Here is an 18,141-nt window from a genome sequence, read left to right as displayed (position 1 = left end):
TATTTTAAAGGATGGATAAATTATATTCGATGTGGTACACAAGAGTTTCCCAACTGGGGGTACGTTAGGAGGTTGATTTTACTTTGTTATTCCCTCAAAATCAATAATATTTGTTGAATTTGTTAAATATTTAGGTAGATTGGATGTTGATGAATAAAGTTGACCATGAATATTAGTTAACCTGCCTGGGCTATTACTACTAGGAGTTATATTACCAACCAAGTAAAATGACTTGAATCAACTAAAGTTTCTCTCAGATTTAGACAAACACAGAAGCACACCCACACACACACACACACACACACACACACACACACACACACACACACACACACACACACACACACACACACACACACACACACACACACACACACACACACACACACACACAAGCTTGTTTTTCTTCCTGCAGACACATGGTATGCATTATGTAGCAGAGTCACTTTAAATATTGAGTCTACCAACCGTTACCTCCATGTGGTGGAGGAGGGGCCAGATACCCTATGTAAACTATCTTTTTGGTTTAAGGCGGTGCCGATAACTGTTTCAGGTTTAGTTTTGAAATAGGATCCTTTGATACTGAGTGTGGTTTTCTTGTCCAGAAGAATTGAAATCCTGAAGATTAGATAATAATACAAGACAATTCAAGATTATAGAAAATAAAACAACATAATATATAATACGATACAGTATTATTACTTATATTCAGGCACTGAACAGTGCAATACTTTTCAACGTCAAAGAATACTTTTTTTAAGATATGCACATAATATAGCCTTAGTTAATCTATGTTTTCTTGGCAGAATCTTTTAAAAAATACATCGACAATGAAAAATGTGGGCAAATCCATCTGTTTGCTGATAAAAGTATTTTTTTTTTAAAAAAGGAGACGATTCTGTACAGCAGCGCCCCCTCCTGGGACCAATCTGTAGAAGCAGTAGGGCTCCAGGAAAGAGAAAACTTTTTCAATCATTTAGGTTGTTCTTCAGAAGGTCCAAATGAGCCTTGTGGACTTTGTGGTCTTTATTTTAATGTAATGAAATGCATAAAAAGGTAATTAACCCTAAAAATAGCTTGCTAAACAAGACAGAACATTGATCTGCAGATTTGTGTTATTGTTCTGTGGTTATAATATATTTAACTTTATAAAACTTTCCAGTCTTGATTGCTCATTAAAGCTATATTATATTGTACATGCTTGAATGTGTGTGCATGTGTGTGTGTTAGTGCGTGCGTGCGTGTGTGTGTGTCTGTGTGTGTTTTAGTTTGTGTGCATGTGTGTGTGTGTGTGTGTGTCTGTGTTCGCGTGTGTGTGTTTGTGTGTGTGTGAGTGCATGCGTGTATGTATATGTGTACGTGTGAGTGTGTGTGTGTGTGTGTGTGTGTGTGTTTGTGCGTGAGTGCCTGACAGTGTGTAGGTGTGTGTGTATCAGACCCCTATGAAAAAAATCTTTCCAACATAGGCTTTCCCTCTGTAGGTGCAGGCCCTGTGTGTACACCTAAATACAGCAAAGTGGTGAGGTGCTTGGATTTGTGAAATCATTAACCCCATGACAGATAAAGAAAAGGGAAGTGGACGGGGGAGGGGGGTAGGCCTAAGAGAGAGCAGCGAGAGAGTGACGGACAGAGAGACACCGGGACCATAAGGAAGTAAAGGCCCTGATTGAGAGATAAAGGCAACGACAAAAAAACAATTCAATGTGCAGTCTAGGGTTTTTAATTAAGACTGTTTGAGCTAAGTGGACTGAAAGGTGAACTGGAGGCCCGATCTGTGAGTCCCCAAGGTCTGTTGTGTTCCTGCGACCCCGCCGGCCTTCTTGTTCAAACACGAGCCACATGGAAGAGCAGGACGCACTTGTGGCAAGGATCCTAGAGCTCAACGACGGAAGGCGCATGCCCATATTGGGCCTGGGCACGTGGAAGGTAGTCCACACACAATATCTATCTTTTGCTTCACTTCTGCATTTTTACCGCGTGTTGAGCGTTAGGATCGGTCTAGCTCTTTATGTTTGTCCTTTTACCCTCTCTGCCCCCCCTCTCTCTCTCTCTGCCCTCTCTCTCTCTCTCTCTCTCTCTCTCTCTCTCTCTCTCTCTCTCTCTGCCCTCTCTCTCTCTCTTACTGCAAGAGAGTGACTCTTTGCTGATATCTGAGAGCAGAGACGCACAGCAGTCCAGTCAGGATTAAACAATTCTACTTTCTCTTGGTCACATTGTGACAATAACTCTTAGATTGGAGGTACTTTTCAGTGTAGGAAGGGGAACTGCACTATTTGGAGGATATGAGGCTCAGAGTCAATAAAAACACCAAAGTGTGTTGCATGCGCAGCAGAACATCTCTTCGTTCAGAGGACCCAATCTTCTTTATTGAAACCTTTGAGACTTGGACATAGCTTGGTTATTGAAAAAACCAGAGGGATCCAGGTTAGGCATTTTTAAAAGAAGGCTGGACCACAGCATGTTGAAAAGCAGAAACTGTTAACGTAACGATGATCTGCTTGTGCTCCCTTCACCATGTCCCTTGGCATGTTCTCCATTGTGTTCCTCCCAGCCTCCTCACCTGCCACGCTCCTCAGCCCAGGCCCAGGGGGCTGTGGAGGCAGGCATCGCGGCGGGCTACCGCCACATCGACACGGCCCACAACTACCACAACGAGGTGGACATTGGCCGGGCCCTGCGCTCCAAGATCCAGCAGGGCATCATCAGGAGAGAGGACGTGTTTATCACCAGCAAGGTGGGAGCCTGGGGCCATAGCCACCAGACTTCTGAAACACCCTATGAAAGACCCTATACATTCCATTTGAGTTACCCCTGTTTATTTACCCCAGCACACTTCCTTCTTCCAGCCAGAGACCTTTTAAGTCCCAATTTTGTGTGTGCGTGTGTGTGTGTGTGCGTGTGTGTGTGTGTGCGTGTGTGTGTGTTAATGTGTGTGTCTGTGTGTGTGTATGTGTGTGTGTGTGTTAATGTGTGTGTGAGTGTGTGTCTGTGTGTGTGTGCGTGTGTGTGTGTGTTTGCAGCTGTGGCTTACCCATCATGCCCCAGAGGACATCCCAGCCTGCCTCGACAAGTCCCTGGGGGACCTGCAGCTGGACTATGTCGACCTCTACCTGCTGCATTTCCCTGTAGGCCTGAAGGTTAGGTCAATGTCACATATTGAGAGAACCAATACGCCTTGTAGCGACTTCGGTTTGAATTCCCACCTCTTCATTCTCTCTTCACTATCCTGTTCAAAAAGTAGCAATACAATTATATTGTGGGCCCGATGGCTGCTATGAGAAAGATTAACTCTCATCTGAGATGTAGTTAAGTATAACCTTGTGTCTATCCAGATACTTTGTAAACAGATGTCTGTGAAACTTTTACTTTTCAGAAAGTAGGTGATGAGCTTTTTCCAATGAAAGCTGGGGAGATGCTAACAACCGACATTGACTATCTGGATGTGTGGAGGGTAAGACCCATCCCTCTGTCTGTCCTTCTATCCCTCTGGTGCTTTCACCTATGACCATATTTGAGCGGATAGATTGTGTTAAGTTCTGTGGCTGGGTGCAGGGAATGGAAGCCCTGCAGGCGTGTGGTAAAGCCAAGAGCATCGGTGTGTCCAACTTCAACATTCTCCAGCTGGAGAGACTCCTTGCTCTGGCCCGGGTCCCACCCGCTGTCAACCAGGTACAAGCGATGCATTCATGTCCATCAAGGTCCTCATCATCAGCCTACCAAATGTACATTATCAGCCTACCAAATGTACATTATGTTCATTCACACTAAGGCAAAGTCCGTACAAAAGTTTACACTTTTGTAACACTTGAACCTTCTGATCGATGTTATTACCTCACTCTGGGTTCTCCATTAGTTAACTGTTGATAAACAGCAAACCCTTGGCATTGATGTTTAACTCTGAAACTATCTCCCCCCCCCCCCCCCCCCACCCCCCAATTTAGTGGAAAGGGTTCGAAAACTTTTCATTTTTTGTACAATTTGTTTTAACAATGATACACTACACAGCTTAACAAGTAGAATACCAATTAAAAACCTTGAGACATCCTCAAATACAAAGGACCTGTCCGTTCTGTGACTATACAGAGTCTGTCGGACACCCATCTTTCATTGGGAGGACATCATGCGATCCAACGCGCTGCCTCCTCTTCACCCGCAGGTGGAGCTGCACCCGTACCTGGCCCAGGTAGAGATGGTAGAGTTCTGCAAAGCCAAAAACATCGTCCTTACTGCCTACAGCCCCTTTGGCTCCCCCGAAAGACCCCCGGAACTGTAAGTCTGCATCCCTCATCCAGCTGTTGGCAGCGGTCACTGGGTTCTTGTTTTAAAGGGTTACATAGGAAGGCTTAGTGCCGACGCGGTTGGGTTTAACAAGGGGAGAGGATGACCTCAATTACCCTGTCCTGCAGTCACAGAGGGGAGAAAGATCCAGAGAACATTCTAGAAGACCCGGTCATTAAAGAAATTGCCAGGAAGCACAAACATAGCTCTGCGCAGGTCAGTGAATGTGCGTTTGTATGTGTATTTGTGTGCTGGTGTGTGTGACGTGATGAAAAAGTATTTATTTTATTGTAAAAGTATTATTATTTTTTTTAAAGTATTTTATTTGTAAGTAAAGTAGAATTTGATTTAATAGAGCATGACCATGGGAAGACACAGGCAGCTTTATTTACCAAGCACCTTCAATGAGACAATGGATGTACATGATCCTTCTAGGGTGACTCGAACATTGGTAGCACATGCATCCAAGAGGTTAAAACAAACGGGGACAAAAAGCAGTTCCCATGGTCTGCATCTATTTAGGTGTGGTATAAGGAAACAAAATTAAACTAAGAAGTGGCTCACGGTCTAGGCTGGGAGGCAAGTCACTTGTCAATAGAAATACAGAGTTTCTGAGCTAATTAGCAGTAAAACCAGGAAGGGGGGAAGTTGGGGCAGACAATTTTTTTTTTTTTTCCGCCTAAGGAGTGAGGGGGTCTTTCCTGGGGAAGAGGGCCATCCGCTAGGGCGTGTTAGGTCTCGTGGTCAAAGTGTCAGCAGAGGAAGGGAGCTTTCTTTGAGCTTGCAATGAGACCTCATACGAAGGCGTACTTAATAACTATATGGTCTAGTACCTTCAATGTTTTATGTGATGTGTCATTCCTATTTTACACCACAGTTAGTATGGGAGACCTGTTGTGTATATGGGTGCAGAGGCTGGTTACTTCCCAGTGTGTGCGTTTGTCCCAGGTTTTGCTGCGCTACCACGTGCAGCGAGGTATATCAGTCATCCCCAAGAGCGACAGAGCTCATCACATCCTCGAGAACACAAAGGTGACGACTGTCTCCTTGTTCCTTCCTTCATTCTGTGCTTGCTTCTGTCCTAGCGCCATATTTTTCCAGTTTCAACCACTATGGTAGCACTGGTGTCTTCCCAACCCCTTTGCTTTTTTGAGCACATACAGCCAAGACCAGTTCAGCCTCGAGGTGCACTGCGGATCAGTATGTCTTTGTCCGTTGGCTATATTTCCGCTATTTCCTAAAGAGTGTTCATGTTGAAACCAAATTCTGTTTGAGGAATCAATCTTTACTGGTGTTTGTGTAATCAATAAATCAGAAACATAATCAAAGAGAATTCAAATGAACGACTTCAATGTTAAAAAATATCAGAAGAGGGAAGCAGATAACATTTTATTTCGTAGTGTGACAACGGCCAAGAGAATGTGTTGTTGCACGCAGATCTTTGACTTTAGTCTGACGGAGGAGGACATGGCAGCGCTGAGAGGGCTGGACCGCGGATGGAGAGCTTGTGTCCTTGAAGAGTAAGTGCCCATTGTGCCCATTCATACAAATACAAACAAATAAATAAGAAACGTCAAATGGATGTATCTAATTGCTACTTAGGGCTTTGGTAATGAACACCTTTGTGGAAGACGTGTGAGGCCTCATTATAATAACAGGGGTGTTGGTCGTGGTATGCGCTACCAATGTGCAACAGTTTGTATGTCAGTGCAGTGAAATAGATTGAGGTGACATTTAAGTGGACCTAACAAATTCCTACGCATTTTTGGTTTTCAGGCTCAAGTCTCATCCTTATTATCCATTTGAGTAAGAATGAAAGGGCAGAGAGAAGAACGAGTGGATCAATACCATATTCATGTTCATGATCGTAAAATGGAAACAGACCTTGCAAGGGCTTGAAGTTTTTCCTTAAAACTGTACATTCAGTGTTGATGATGCTAAAATGATACTGTGAAATAAACTGGCAATACGTAGTACACAGAGATGTGTTGAAATTGTAAAACAAAAAACTTGAATAAACTAATAATAAATAATAAAAAATCTTTATCCTAGACAGAATGCAACTAAGTTTTCTATTTTTAGCATCTTCCATGTTAAAAAGCGTTATGCGTTGAAGACAAATCCTATGGTAAACATTATGAAACACCAAGAACTATACTGTGAAATGCACTGCCAAAACATAGAACACAGAAGTGTGTTGAAATTGTAAAACAAATAACTTACAAAAAACTGAATTTTTGGTTTATCCTAAAAAAATATGCAACTAAGTTTCCTATTTACACCATCTTCCACAGAAAAAATAACGTTATCCGTGAAGACAAATCCTTTGGGAAACATTAGGAAACACCAAGAAACAATATTAAATAAAGTGTCATTCCAACCAGGTCATTTCGTAATAGCAGTATCTTAAATGCTTTTACATATACATCACACATGAGTGGAGTCTTTCTAGTAAGGGAGAACCCACCTTCACTGAAATGAAAATTAGGTCCGATTCAACCGTATTCAACAAGCCCATCCCACAACACAGCGCGGGACTCACCCTCACTCATCATCAAGCCAACGGGGAGGAACGTCTCGGTTCTCCTCAGACGGGGTGGGGGGGCCTCCGCCCCCGCTGTCTCCCACCGCCCCCTCCTCCCTCCTCCTCATCGTCTCTGGGTACGGCGGCGGGGGGTGGGGCAGGCCTCAGGGTGCACGTGCAGGCCGAGGCCCCTGCCAGCCGCTTGGGCAGCTCGGGGCCCCGGGCCCACTGCCCCGTGGCGGGGTCGTACACCTGCGTGGCCCGGGAGAAGGTCATGCTCACCCAGCTGTAGCCGCCCAGCACGTAGACCCTGCCGCCCCACACCGCCAGGCCCGCCTCGCTGACGGGCGCCGGGAGGTCCGCCAGGCGGGTCCACTGCCCGCTGGCCGGGTCCAGGGCCTCCACCGCCCGGACGTCCAGGCGCTCGGGGGCGTCCAGCAGGTCGTTGCTGCCCCCGATGACGTAGACGCGGCTGCCCAGCGAGGCCATGCAGTGCCAGCCGCGCGCCTCGCCCATGGGCCGGCGCTCCTGCCAGCCGGGGGCCCGGCCGGACGGGGCCCCCGCGGCCGGGGGATCGTAGCTCAGCACGTCCCGCCGGTAGGGGCCGATCTGCTGGTCGTAGCCGCCGGAGATGTAGACGGTGCCGTGGTGGACGGTGCCGGCGTGGCCGTAGGTCCGCCTGGGGTGGGGGGGAGACAGGGCGGGGCCATGAGTCAACAGTGGAGCAGGGGGCCGGGGGCCACACACAAGGACAAAGGGAGCAAGCTTTCTTTTTGAGGAAGTAGAGACAAAACAAATGCTATTTAGTTTGTTTTTGTTGCCACTATTGGAGAAAATTAAGGTTTAAAGGAGGTATTAGTAATATCATGCAAACATGTTTGAAGGCAGAACACCCCGAACCAAAGGCAGAGGCCAATAAGAGCCCCAAGGGAACTCCATGTGTCTTCTATCACACCCCCTGATAGCCCTCTGAAGGGAGCTCCTGATGACCACCGAATCTGTTATCTCTCTAGAGCCAACGACCTCATCCTATTTCTCTATTCACTTATATGTTAAGGTTAACTGAGTATTGAAGCAAAACGTTAAACGCTGTATGAATGTGTTCACTATATGGTTAAAGGAGCCATTACCTTAAAAAAAGAATGACCTCCTGATGGACCTTCCTACCTGGGCAGCCCGGCCACGTAGGTCCAGCAGTCGTCCGCAGGGTGGTAGGCCTCCACAGAGGACAGGGCTCCGGTAACGTTCCTCCCCCCGACGGCCATCAGACACCCGCCCGCTGCAGCCAGGAAGAAGTGTTCCCGCCGCTGGTTCATCGGCGCGCACTGCAACAGCAAAACAACCGGGACCAACTACCACTAGGGGCCGACAGCCATTGAGACGAGGGTGTGGCACAGCGCGGCGCAGCCAGATAGGGTATTACAGTAGATTCAAGATTCAAAAGGTTTCTATTTGGCTCACACTTATACAGGACGTGCAGTGAAATCTTTTGTGTGACATACTCAGTTGAAGTTTCAACAGAAATATATTCTGAATGCAGGATATTCTAAGTGTATATATTATACGAGTGCACTCGGTGGAGTTTGATCTGGTGTATTGTTGGAGCGGGGGGGGGGGGGGGGTACCTCTGCCCAGGTCTGCTGCCGGGGGTCGTATCTGTGCAGCAGGCTGCAGGCGGTGTCCCCGCTGTGGTCCCGGGACAGGCTGCCTCCCGCCGTGAAGAGGAAGCCCCCCAGCGTTGCCACGCAGTGGTGGCTCCGCTGGTCGGGGAGCAGGCACTCCTCCCGCCAGCCGCCCCCCGCTGCAGCCGCGTCCAGCCAGAACACACTGGCAGTCAGCTCACTGCCACGGTCCAGAACCTGGGGGGGGGGTGGTCACACACACACACACACACACGATGTAAAGTGAAGTGTGTTCCTCACATCTAGAGATTAGTGACTGCAATAACTTGGTACCCTGCCAAATATTGTAAAAGTTTGAAATAAATGTTTGGCCAAGAAAAGGACGTCCAGAAAGGCCTCAGCCTCAGCTGACTTGCGAATGCGGCACCACCCCGGCCGAGCCTTGTTACAAAACCAAAGGGGTCACCTCTCCTCCGACCAACAGCAGCCTCTCTGAGCCCCCCCGGGGGGCCGTGCGCTGGGTCTGCAGGAGGGGCTGGGCGCTGGGCCGGGTGTGGTACGCCAGGGCCTCCTCCACCAGGGCCTCGCAGCCTGCGTCCCCGGGCAGCAGGGCCCTCACAGCGGACCGCACGGGGCCCGCCAGCTCCTCGGGGCCCAGCAGGGGCAGGCGGACTTTGGAGAGGAGCTGCCTGCCGTGGGCCAGCCGCGGCTCGGGCCCCTGGCTCAGCCACTGAAGGGCCGCCTGCAGCAGGGCCCGCTCGCTGCCGTGCTGCACCTGGGAGCACGGCGGTTATGACAGCACGTCTGATTTGAGTGACAGACTTTGGCACGAAATAGGGATGTCTCTCAGGCTAAAATACAAATGAAGGTGCAGAGAGGACTCAGAAGCTCTGCCGTTACCAGCATGCATTCACCGCGCCTAGACTTGACTCATCGCGGCGTCAACCGCTATTGACGCCGCATGGTGTGACTGTACAGCATGTTGACAGTTAAAATGTGCTATCTTAACACTTCATGAGAGATCGACATAAGAACCAAGGGGCTCATATCATTTATTTAAGGCTGAAACACGAAGAGACGCTCACACTCGGGTGCATGAGGGTACTGTCGGAGGGAGCCTGGTGCTACAGACCTGCTCACTGGACAGGTAGGAGGTCAGCTTGTCCAAGGGGATGTTCTGCAGGAAGTCGGCAGTCAGCGACAGCGTGGCGAAGTGCTGGAGGATGAAGCGGTCCACGAAGGCCTCCAGGCGCTCCAGGCTGTAGAAGAGAGCCAGTTCCTGCAGGTACAGGTAGGTGTCCTTGCCCACCTCCATCTCCAGGTACTGGCAGCAGAAGTCCACCGCTTGGCCTACCTTCATGGTCCGATTGGGTTTGACATTCACACAGCAGGTTTATAGAGGGTGAAGGAAACAAGTACATTGTCAAATGCATGTCTTGTTAAGACAAAAAACAATATCGGCTGCTTACAGTTAAGAACGAAAAAACATACAGAAACAAGATCTGGGGAGGTGGTGTCCCCTTATGGCCAATTGTTGTTATTGCACGTTAAAGAACAATGCACTTCTCGGAAATTGACTTCTGTGATAGATCCAAGCGAAAGACCAAGACACACATTGAAAGGACTGAAACTCAATGGTGCTATGGAGAACGTTTGTCAGAAAATACCAACAACGTGGACCAATTGGATTGACTCTGTGATCCTAGCTCTCACAGACAAGTCCTCCTACATCAGAGCTCCGCACACAGAGAGACCTTTCTTCACCTGCAGCAGGTGGGCGGTCTCCAGGACATTATTGATATTCCCGCTGTTCAATGGCAGCTCCCCGCTGTACATGAAGTCCACCACAGCCTTCAGACCCCTGTAGGACGTCCCCACCAGCTCCACCTGGGGACGAGAGCAGAGACCGACGGGCCGTGGAACAAAGATCAACGATATGGAGATAAAAAGAAGAAAGTCACTGGACAGTATCTCCATGGAGAAGAGAGCAGGAGAGAGAGAGAGAGAGAGAGAGAGACACTCTTTGGCAGACACAACTAGTTTTGAGAAGCCAGCAAAGATCTCACGAATTGAGATCTTTGAGATCAAAGATATGGAGATATAAAGAAGAAAGTCACTGGACAGTATCTCCATGGAGAAGAGAGCAGGAGAGAGAGAGAGTGAGAGACACTCTTTGGCAGACACAACTAGTTTTGAGAAGCCAGCAAAGATCTCACGAATTGAGATCTTTGAGATCAAAGATTGCCGCAAGATATGAGTCTGGATCCAGCCAACACTAGCAGCTTTTAGTTCCAAATCAAACCCAGTCAGCCAGTAGGTAAACCCCAGCGGATGACGGCGGAATTTTGAACATGTCAACAATGGCTTGATAGTAATAATATTTACGCTGGAATTGGTTTAGTTTAAAGAAATGGTAGCGGTAACGTTCGCTAATGGAATTCACTTTGGAAACGGCACTTCAATAAACATCGTCTGGATTGTGGTATCCAACTGCTAATGCGATCGGCTGCAGATGGAGGTTGACTGCAGCGCCCCTCAACAAACACAGCTGATTTCAGACCCATTAAAAAAGAGTAATGTAACCATTAAACCCACACACAACAAGCCCACTCATACCACCAGCCCTCAGATGGCCTCACCTCCGCCTGCCTCTGCTCCTTCATGACCAGGGTGAACATGGCGTGGAAGTAGGGGCTGGAGATGGCCAGGAGGGCCCGGTGGGCGCTGAGGCGCTGGCCCCCGGCCACCAGCACCACGTCACACAGCGTGCCCAGCTGGCGCTGCTGCTCCAGCCCCTGCAGAAGCTCCACCGCCTGGCCCGCCCAGCCAAACACCTGGGGGTCCACAACAGGCCCGAGATCAGGTCCTCCTCCAGGGGAAGCATTTAGGAGGTCAGCAAGCTATTGAAGCGATACTTTGGCCTAATAGTGTGAGCGGTCAGTGTTAACCGTTGGAGAACTGCATCCAAGGTCATTTCAGAGTGATAAGATAACTAGCCTAACTTCTAATTCAAATCAGCTGGTTATTCAAATAACGTATTGACGGTTGGAGGACTTCAATTCGACAAAGACGACTGTTTTGGTGTCCTGAATAGAATGTCAGTACATGATGTCTATTTATTCTTCTTTATCCAGGTCATTGCCTCTTTGGTTTCAGATCAAGGCTTGATTGTTTTCCTGATAATATAGGAAACACGACTTTGGATTTGGATTCAAGCCAGCAGGAAAGATAAGCTTAAATACAATCACATCGCAATAGGTCATCATAGCATGACTCTGAACTTCAGAAGGAAATGGTAGTAGGCTACAATGAGGCAGGGGGTGTGCGTGCACTCTGACGTTTATTTAACGAGTAAATAAACGACATCACTACCACTCAAATGTAGTGCTACCGGAGGCTGACCTTGGACGATGCACTCAGTCGCTGACGCTGTGACGTACAGCTGTGCGTACCACTCTCCATCGTGGCCTCTGACTTTGGCATTATCTTTAACACACACACACACGCAAACACGCGCGCGCACACACAAACACACACACCGTTTTAGTTAGTAACTTTCTGAAGTTGTTTTTTCAAAATGCTTACGTATCTTGAATACTTACTCATTTGCGTTCTTGAGAGGGGTTATATATTTTTTAGAATGTGATATGATAATAAACATCCTTTTAAAATAGCTGGACATGACGAAGTAGTTGTTGTTGCGTGTGGCTTATGAGTCATGAGAAGAGGATAACGTTACTAAACTGTTATGTTGAATATAATTAAAATGTACTTATTTTAAACAATATATATCTTGCTTAAATGCAGTTAACTTCTTCGAGGCTGTTCATGGTCCTAAAACTCGATGCTGTTGGCTCAACATCATCCAGGAAGTGTTCCGTGAGGCCACTGACCAATCAAAATCTGCATGGGAGGCTCTTCAAGGTACATTCAAGAAGGCAACGTTGCAGTGTTCTAAAATACCCTTGTCCGTAATTTGTTTGTAGTCCTAATATGTCGAATTGATTTCGTTATAGTAACTACATGCGAGTTTAAAAATGTGTGTATAGAATGTAAAAGTGCAGTAAAAGCCATGTCCCTTAAAGAGGATTATAAAATATGTAGGCCTATATGTATTTCCTTATCGTAAAAAAAAGTAGGATTTCAGGATAAATAAAGTTTAATTAACATATCATATGTATGCGCAATTCAAAAGGAAGCGCTTTTTCCATATGGCTTTAAATGCATAATAGTATTTGTGTATTCTAAAACAGAATATAGATTTACAAATTTATGTTGACTGCAAAATGTTGTAATAGTCCTGTATAAAGTGGTGTGTTATATGTTGGACCATTATGTGAAAATAGCATGTATTTTATGTTTTTGCACATAGCTAGTACATAAAAACACAACACGTAGCTGGCTGCAGACCTTTGTTCCTAATGCGCAATGTGGGTAATTGTCCACTATGTGGCGAGATTACCCTGCAGAATAGTCTGGAGAACGGGCGGATTTAATTTGAATTGTCCCTTCATTGACCATTAGGAGGAGAAGAATCCTGTGAACCGGGGACCTCACCGTCTGCAACCTGATTGACAAACATCACCAACGCCCATGCACTTGAGTTATAGGAAATGAATCGAGCTACCAGAAGAGTCTTTTTTTCCTGATAATTGAGAGGAGACCTTGCCCACTGCCAGCTGCACCACTTCTGCTCTTTGTGCGTCCGCTCCCCCTGTTTGATAGCGCAGAAGGCAAAGGCCGATTGTTCTCGTTGCGGCTCGTGAGTTGAGAGTGAAACAGCTCTGACAGTCCATTGTATAGCCTAATAGCTATTGGAGTGAGAGACTGTTCGCCCCTTCATCTGCTTCTCTTCGACGATCTGCCCCTCCGTCCTGCTGACTCCTCTTCACTCTGTGTCCATCCAAAATGGCAACGAAAATCGATAAAGACGCTTGCAGAGAAGCTTACAACCAAGTCAGGGACGATAACACAGAGATAAATTGGTGAGTGTTCAGTCTTATCATGTCTCATTGAGCGATACCGTTGGGCACATTTTACGTTATTTGTCAATTGGCATGCATATCGACATTGCATGCCTTTTCGCCAAATTTTCGATATTTGGATGATTAGTAGTCTGGTGGTTTAATGTTGCATCTTCCGGAGTACATTAAGTGAATAAGGCGAGCGGTGCAGAACTATTTCCTTTGTCCTATATCCAGAAGGGGTACTGTGACACGTATGTCTACGCACAATCTGATACCCGGCATAGTTTGGATTAGCCTTGTTATTCCTAACCGGGTATTTTATTGTCTAATGCGAAATGTAATGCCACGCCACATAAAAAAAATAACCCATCAAATGTAACGTTAATGCATAGGCCTATTTGTTAACGTGTAGGCCTTGTGGGAGCGGAGGAGATAATATTTGGCAAGGATCTCTTGAATCACTGGAGAATCGCATAGATTATGAATGGATGAATGCACGTTTTAATTTAGTGTTTTCAATATTTCCTAGGGCGTCGTTTATATACGAGGGCTCTATGATCGTATCTGGGGGACAAGGCACCGACTATGAGGAATTCAAGAGTCAGTGCAAAGGTAAGGCCTTCAATCTACAGACTAGTCTATATCGGAGCAATTTTCTTTCCATTTCTCCTATTGATGGACCACACTTTCCCCTCCCATATAGGGCCTAAGCTATATGAATATACATTTTCTTCACGTGAAGTGTATTTGCTTCGTGGTGCGCCAGTGTGTTGGTGTGTGCGGTCTGTTTCATCACTGCTCGTCATGCAGTAGGAGGTTGTATGGCACACAGCTTGACAGGGTGCTTGACTTGTTACGTTCCCAGCCAGGACACTAATCTTTTAAGAGTCTTTCTGCTCGGGCCGTCATCTCACTAACCGTTGAACACTTGACATTGTAAACTCCATCCCCTCCCGGATAGCCTAGTTATCCCATAGCATTAGAGGCTATGCAGCTCTGGTGATCTATTGACCTGGTTTTATTTTCCCTATATTATAAAAAGCGAGTGGAGTTTATATCTGAAGTACTATAATGAGTTGTGTTGCCCGTCTTAACCTCACGCAACAGTTAAAATCGAAACATATGTAGAATTAGAAAACGCCCCCCTGACGCCCACCCTCCAGCGACTCAAAAGTTGGGTGTGGCGCGCCAAAACTCGCAAGTTGTTCCTGATGCGCATGTCCTCTGGCTGTTCTTTTCCGCAACATTTTCAGGCTTGCGTTCCCATGTGGAAGTGAATCGTATGTTATTTCTTATTGCCTGATAAGTACCAATTAATTAAATACCTATAGGTAGACATATTGTTGCTCTTCATGTAACGTGAGCAACATAAATGTTTGCCTCACTCCTTTTGTCCTATGTGTATTTTAAATTAAATGAATATGCCTTAATGTTTGAAAAAAATTGGCTCAACACGGATCAATGTATTCGATTTGTGGTTTAGTTCGATTTTCTCCCCATTTTCAATTTTTATTTCTTGCTGTCTCATAGTTGTCATAAATGGCCGAAGTTTTAGAGCCACTTGCGGCAGACTGCAGTGTCAGCACTGCCAGACTACACACACACACGCACACACACACACACACACACACACACACACACACACACACACACACACACACACACACACACACACACACACACACACACACACTGCTGCAGGGCATTCTCCACCTCAAAAGCCCTCTTCCTGCCTTGCAGTGCCAGTATGGCCTACCTTCAGTCGAACCTCGAAGAATATCAATGAGTCACAGCCAGAAGCTACGCTTTGTAGATGGACTGCTCTGTTCACTTCATGCAGTGTGTACAGTTAATATAGTTAATGTTGTTTCATAGTATATGCTCAGGGTTTGTCGCTCGGGTTTTGTGTGTTTCTAAGACTGTGATTGTGTCTCCGCGGCCATGGGAGGTAAAGGTCAATCAGGTGCATGTGCATGCATTGGGTTTTTCATTGTTCTACAAACACTTGTTAATATGTCACCAGTAACAGACACGCTTGTAACTCTGCCAAGGTTAGCTTTATTTAATGTCGCCGGGGGTAATCTGTGATTTATATGAATGTTGAAAGGCAAACACAAATTATAATAGCTAAGGTTCAATAGCCAATACTCAAGATATGAAAAACAAAAGGAGGATGCATCTAATGCTTGGCATGATCATTCATAACGCATCTTCTTTAGTTTGTTGACCTAAATGTCATTGACGCACACAAAGTTTATATTATTGCAAAGTATGTTCAAGGAGGAACATGAAACTGAAACATGACGAGTGGATGCGCCGTGGTTTCACACTGGTGTCAGAATTTCTGCCGTTAACATTACAACATTCAACATTCTGGTCCCGAACATGTTATGTTGTATAAAATAAATGCATAAAATAAATGTAGCAAATTGCATTTTTTTGGTCCCTGGTAAAGTATATGCTGCCAAAGTAATTTGACCTTAACAGAAACCTAGTACTATTGCTGCAGATTTTCAGTGTTGGTTTCATCGTTCGTCTCATTTTGACAGCCGACTTGCCTTCGAGGGGATCAATAAACAAATCTCTATGAATAGTCAGGTCGCTGTGTTGCACTCTTTCAAACACACCTCTTAGAGGGCCTATTCTTTAAGATATAGAGCCTGCCTAGTCTTAGGCATAGTGCTTAGTCTGTTTGATATAGGGCCTAGTCTGTTTCATATAGGGCCTAGTCTTTTAGATATAGGATCTAGCCTTCCCTTGGTGGTGGCTGATGGTATTTGGGAGATATGTGTATGTGGTCCCTCCCCAGTCTAGTGTTCCCTCTCACCCCTCGCTCTCTCGCTCACAGATGATGTCCGTCTCTATGGCTTCGTGAGGATCACGACGGGGGACGCCATGAGCAAGCGGGCCAAGTTCACCCTGATCACGTGGATCGGAGAGAACGTCAGTGGACTGCAGCGGGCCAAGATCAGCACAGACAAGACGCTGGTCAAGGACATCGTGCAGGTCATTTGGATTTCTGTACTACGCTGTCATTACATCCTTTATGCACCGTAATACAATAATATTGAATTTGTGTGTTGGAATGTGCTTCCATAGATTGCATTTGAGTATACTTTATGGTGATTCAAATTAAAAAAATGTTAGATACATAGAACCTGATTTTAATGCTTGTAATTCTTTAGTGGCCGTTTGCCTTTCTAAAAAAGACGGACGCTTCAGCACTCAAGCAACCTGACTGTTTACATATTTCTGCACTTTATTGAATAGAAGGGTATGGGTTGTCCTTTGAGCACTGTAAACCCCTAATTAAACCACACCGCAGCAGTTCACAATGCCTGAAAACAACTCAAGGCCGTTAAGCAGTTCTTTCATCATGCATAAGAGCATTCGTTGTTTGTTTTTTAGCACTTCTCGTAGAACAAAGCGTGATGTGAATAAAACAGTGTCAGCCTCGCCGTCATGTATAGACTCTCCCTGACCCGTGTGCCTTGTTCCATCCTTCCTACCCCGCAGAACTTTGCCAAGGAGTTCATGATCAGTGACATCCGAGAGCTTGACGAGGACTACATCCGCACTGAGCTGAAGAAAGCCGGCGGTGCCAACTATGACGCCCAGGCCGAGTAGCGAGTCTGGGGGGGTCCCCAGGCAGCGGTGTTTGGGTGGGGTTGGGGTAGGGGTGGGGGGGGGTTAGGAGAGGAAGTTGAAAGGAAAGGGGAATGATGCATGGGGAGCTAAAGGTAGTGTGGACTTTGGTAGGACATCAGGGAGAGAGAAAGAGAGAGCGGGGATGTACAACTTCTGAATGGACCACACACACACACACACACACACACACACACACACACACACACACACACACACACACACACACACACACACACACACACACACACACACACACACACAAACATTAAAGTGGAGGGGCAAAACAATGTCGCTTTTTTTGGTACTACACATACTGTATATGCATGTTGCAAAAACAAACATATGACATACAAACATAAACATACAACATGACATACATTGATACAAACACACCAAACATAATGCCAACCAAACAAGAACCCTCTCCCCTGTAGCCTGTATGCCCTGTCCTAGTTATTATGTCCTGGTCGCTCATCTACTGTGCAGTGCATCGTCATCTCACACGTCATCATCTCAACCTGTGCTGTAGAGGAGCTAAAGAACCACTTGGCAACATTGACAACGACACTATCTGAACATCACTCTTAACCACAACTAGACTCGGATAGCAACAACAAATGGAGGTGTCCTCCGAAATCTATATTTCATTGGCCTTTAGTATTACAAAATTTTGAACATGAGCACACCGTGACTGATTTGTTTTGGTGCAACATTCCACCTCAATGCGGCTTAGAACCTAATAATAATGACCATTACTATGGATGATAAATTAGTTTTCTCTTTTTCGGGGCCAACATTCATACATGTGGTGCAAGTAGAAACGTATACCTTGCTAATTGTTCTATAAAAGTGGACGCAAAAAGAGTTAACAGTAATGAATGTGGTGGAATGTCATCTTGCACTTGCACTTGCACAGGATTTGCGTCTTGCTAGGTAGCCCTTTGGTGACTCGTGAAATCCCACCAAGGCAGTAATGTATGGATAACAGCCTAACGAATTGTTGCAGTTACATTTTGTTGCAATGTTGTATTTTTATTTTTTACATTAAACTAGGCCTTTTATGGCTATTTGGTTTTTAAAAGCAACTCCTTGTCCTCCCAAG

At 46.1% G+C, this 18,141-nt stretch overlaps 3 protein-coding genes across 4 annotated transcripts; 2 read left to right on the top strand and 1 right to left on the bottom strand.

Annotated features, from left to right (window-relative positions):
- The first annotated feature begins 1,815 nt into the window (after positions 1–1,815).
- On the top strand, positions 1,816–6,103 carry LOC307080282 (aldo-keto reductase family 1 member B1). The gene is made up of 10 exons (XM_079742936.1): positions 1,816–1,926; positions 2,552–2,734; positions 3,021–3,137; positions 3,374–3,451; positions 3,553–3,669; positions 4,157–4,269; positions 4,407–4,494; positions 5,227–5,310; positions 5,716–5,798; positions 6,055–6,103. Exons 1-10 carry the CDS (start codon positions 1,840–1,842, stop codon positions 6,086–6,088), a joined length of 984 nt encoding a protein of 327 aa, XP_079599062.1. The 5' UTR covers positions 1,816–1,839; the 3' UTR covers positions 6,089–6,103.
- Positions 6,104–6,865: 762 nt separating this feature from the next.
- Positions 6,866–12,278, bottom strand: klhl36 (kelch-like family member 36; the record flags this gene model as incomplete). 2 transcript variants are annotated; one of them, XM_079742934.1, is made up of 9 exons in its annotated part: positions 12,027–12,278; positions 11,827–11,910; positions 11,064–11,258; positions 10,189–10,311; positions 9,557–9,778; positions 8,891–9,199; positions 8,428–8,661; positions 7,970–8,127; positions 6,866–7,481 (listed from the first exon to the last, which is right to left on the bottom strand). In XM_079742934.1, the coding sequence occupies exons 2-9, from the start codon at positions 11,905–11,907 to the stop codon at positions 6,866–6,868; spliced, it is 1,938 nt and encodes a 645-aa protein (XP_079599060.1). In that variant the 5' UTR covers positions 11,908–11,910; positions 12,027–12,278. The 2 variants fall into 2 exon arrangements, with proteins under 2 accessions (XP_079599060.1, XP_079599061.1); XM_079742935.1 differs by lacking the exon at positions 11,827–11,910.
- A 696-nt stretch (positions 12,279–12,974) lies between these two features.
- cotl1 (coactosin-like F-actin binding protein 1) lies at positions 12,975–17,054 on the top strand. The gene is made up of 4 exons (XM_079744155.1): positions 12,975–13,409; positions 13,921–14,003; positions 16,240–16,397; positions 16,908–17,054. Exons 1-4 carry the CDS (start codon positions 13,333–13,335, stop codon positions 17,016–17,018), a joined length of 429 nt encoding a protein of 142 aa, XP_079600281.1. The 5' UTR covers positions 12,975–13,332; the 3' UTR covers positions 17,019–17,054.
- The last annotated feature ends 1,087 nt before the right edge of the window (positions 17,055–18,141 follow it).

This window comes from Pollachius pollachius (genome assembly GCF_949987615.1).
Source record: "Pollachius pollachius genome assembly, chromosome: 9".
Taxonomy (NCBI): Eukaryota; Metazoa; Chordata; class Actinopteri; order Gadiformes; family Gadidae; genus Pollachius; species Pollachius pollachius.
Note: the sequence above shows the minus strand (reverse complement) of the source record. Positions and strands in the feature narration are given on the sequence as shown.